This window comes from Habropoda laboriosa, unplaced genomic scaffold, assembly GCF_001263275.1.
Source record: "Habropoda laboriosa isolate 0110345459 unplaced genomic scaffold, ASM126327v1 scaffold61, whole genome shotgun sequence".
NCBI classification, from domain to species: domain Eukaryota; kingdom Metazoa; phylum Arthropoda; class Insecta; order Hymenoptera; family Apidae; genus Habropoda; species Habropoda laboriosa.
This window is the reverse complement of record NW_017100203.1, coordinates 1,474,924-1,477,785: the sequence shown is the minus strand read 5'-3', so window position 1 is coordinate 1,477,785 and position 2,862 is coordinate 1,474,924. Positions and strand designations below refer to the sequence as shown.

Sequence of the window (2,862 nt, the reverse complement as noted above, 5' to 3'; positions counted from 1 at the left end):
GCTTTTAACAAATGTATATTATTACTTGAAAATGTCAGTGTAATTTCTTTAATCATGGGTATAATAGTAACGAAACGTAATGTAAGCAAAAAAAAAAAAAAAAAAATTCGAAATAAAATAGTTGAGTTATGCAATCTCATGCATATTTTAACTAGATATAGGAAGTAAAATATAAAGTTCCACGATCGATTTATATTACTTGTAATCTTACAATTATATTATGTGGCAAATGTGGGCAACTTAGAAGGAAAAACGAAGCTCTTTGTTGACATACGTTAATATAAAGTATGATGTACATTTCAATACATTGATTAATAACACTGCCATTATATGCTCGAACTTACGTTTGTGTCGATATCGAAGGAATAATTTTAAATGCACGTTGACGTTTTGTTATTACTTTTACTTTTAGATGTGTGATATTATTCTCTGAAATTAATAACAAAAGTTTCAATACGCATCTCGTACATATTCCGTCATATTTTATTTATACTTCAGTTTATGCTACGTGCATTATGTACAAAAAGAATGACTAAATTGTGACGACGTTTGGCATGTATTTAATCTGTCGATGAGAAAAAAAAAGGGGAAAACTAAACAACTTATCGATAGTGTCTTTGATAAGTTTCAATGTATGTACTTGATTGTACGCAATTATTTGTATTTTTTTTTTTTTTTTTTTTTTTTTATCGAAGTTCGTACATCACAAAGCTGTTAAATATTTCTCCCATAAAATTCTCTAACAATGTATAATTCAGTTTTCTCACCGGTAATAACATGTCTTCGAAGCAAAATCATATCGACTATATACAGATTAAAAATCCACGCTTCGTTTTAAATCGTTAAACATTATTTCGAACTTTCAATCTCGGGTTGTTAATAAAATACAGGCAAACGATTATCAAACGATCGGGTATATCCATTATTCGGTTTGCACTTTTACAATAATTCTCGTTAAACACTGCTTTCGACATTCTTCGACATTGTGATTCATACAAACTCTGCGCGGTTCAACGAGCAGTTCTCACTTGTCGGGAAACAGGTGTGAATCCTTATTAACTCAGGCTTCGAAAGTCTGAAAAAACATTTTCTACGTACATGTCATTCTCATTTTATTATTTCGTCACGCGATATTAAAACGTTTTTATTAAGTATCTTCAAGGCATGATGATGTACACCGGTTCGATGATTATATTTCAGGCTCAGAATGTCGGCGATTGTCAACACAGATTACAACATTTTATTTGATAACACTTGTTCAATATTTTATAATTAGACATCGGTATATAATATATATGATTCTTTAATATATATATTTCATGAAGAATATTTCTTGCGAATAATTATTCCGTATTTATCTGCTTTCTGAAAATTCGTAAATTGGTAATCTGTTAAGATTTTTTTCATTCTTTCTTGTCTTTCTTACTCTTTGTTTCTTTTTTTTTTCCTTTTTCATTTCTTTACATGTATAATGATGTTTAGTAATACTAATGTACAGAGGCCCTTAAATAACATTTTCCCCGAGAAGAGTGCGCATCCTTGTGTATACGTTCGAGTATGTAATATCGTTCATTTTCGTGCACTTTACCAAAAAATATCAGCTTTTCTATGATTGACATTTAAAATTCATTTGAGAAACAAAAACAAAAAGAAAAAATACAAACCAAAAAGGAAAGCCAATTGATTGAGAAATGTTTCGCGTTCAGAAATCTTTTTATCGACTATTAATGGACTATTTGTTTTCTTATATTATCTGTCTAACTATCATTTCCCTTCTTCTGTTTATTATAACCTTAATACAAACACTAATACAATATTTTATACAACAATAATTCTTATACCCATTATAATATTTATAATGATCATATAAATATTATAGTATCGGTATAAATTATTCAACAATTTGTATTAAAATTATAATAAATCTGAAACTTGAGTCTGACCATGAGAAGTCACGTTCGAAAATGCTGTCCCATTAGAAGCTTAAATATATTCTTCGTCAGTGGATATCGGTTGAATGCGTTCAATCTTATTATAAATCTTATTCCTTAACGTTTTTTTTTTTTTTATATGTATGTGAAGCCCCTAAAAGCAAGAGTAGAATAGTCGATCAATGCCACGGCATTGTCAGACCGCATAAAAAAAAAAAAAAAAATCTTCGTTTGAATACGACTTACAGTTTCGAATACAATCGTTTCAAGTTGCACGTCATTTCTTTTTTTTTCCTTTTTTTCTTGTTACGTTTAAGACAAATACAACAAATAGGCGTGAAACTTTATCCTGTCACAAATATATCATATTACTGTTTGCTGTTCCATTCGAGTTTTTCTTTCTTACTTTCTTTTTTTTTTTCGAGATTGTCTGTACGGAAGCAATACAAAACATCTGTCGAAGAGAATTTATATTATCAACAAATCGGCATTATGCCGCCACTAAATACCACGATTAATATTTATTTGTCTTGTTTTCGTACAGTGGCACAGAACGTCGCAAACGGCTGAAAAATGTATTAGCGTTGAATTCGCTTCGATTTAATTCGTAAGTATCGCCGGACAAAATGAGATTCACTTTCGCTGTTCTAAATATATATATATATATTATAGCGATTTCCGGACTGAATGTGGTCGATCGATTGAACTTGTGTGAATTCATCGAAGAAACCTTCCATAGATAAATAAGTGCCATTTCTCTTTTTGTACGCATTAGAGCAGTGTGACATTGTACGATTAACCACGAACAAGTAATTACGATAGATGTCTCTCTCTTACTTTTTAAACATATCTTTGTATCATCTGTTACGATAGAAAGCTTCGTCATGGATCTCTTTGCTAAGTTAGAGATTCTGTTTACAGTGATTATTTA

At 30.1% G+C, this 2,862-nt stretch overlaps 1 protein-coding gene across 1 annotated transcript in view; it reads left to right on the top strand.

Moving 5' to 3' along the window:
• Window positions 1-1,248, top strand: part of LOC108570543 (GRIP and coiled-coil domain-containing protein 1-like) — a 4,800-nt gene extending 3,552 nt beyond the window's left edge. Inside the window, exon 10 of the mRNA XM_017932416.1 lies at window positions 1,201-1,248. Within this exon, the coding sequence (XP_017787905.1) occupies window positions 1,201-1,248 (48 nt within the window). The remainder of the gene's footprint in view (window positions 1-1,200) is intronic.
• The last annotated feature ends 1,614 nt before the right edge of the window (window positions 1,249-2,862 follow it).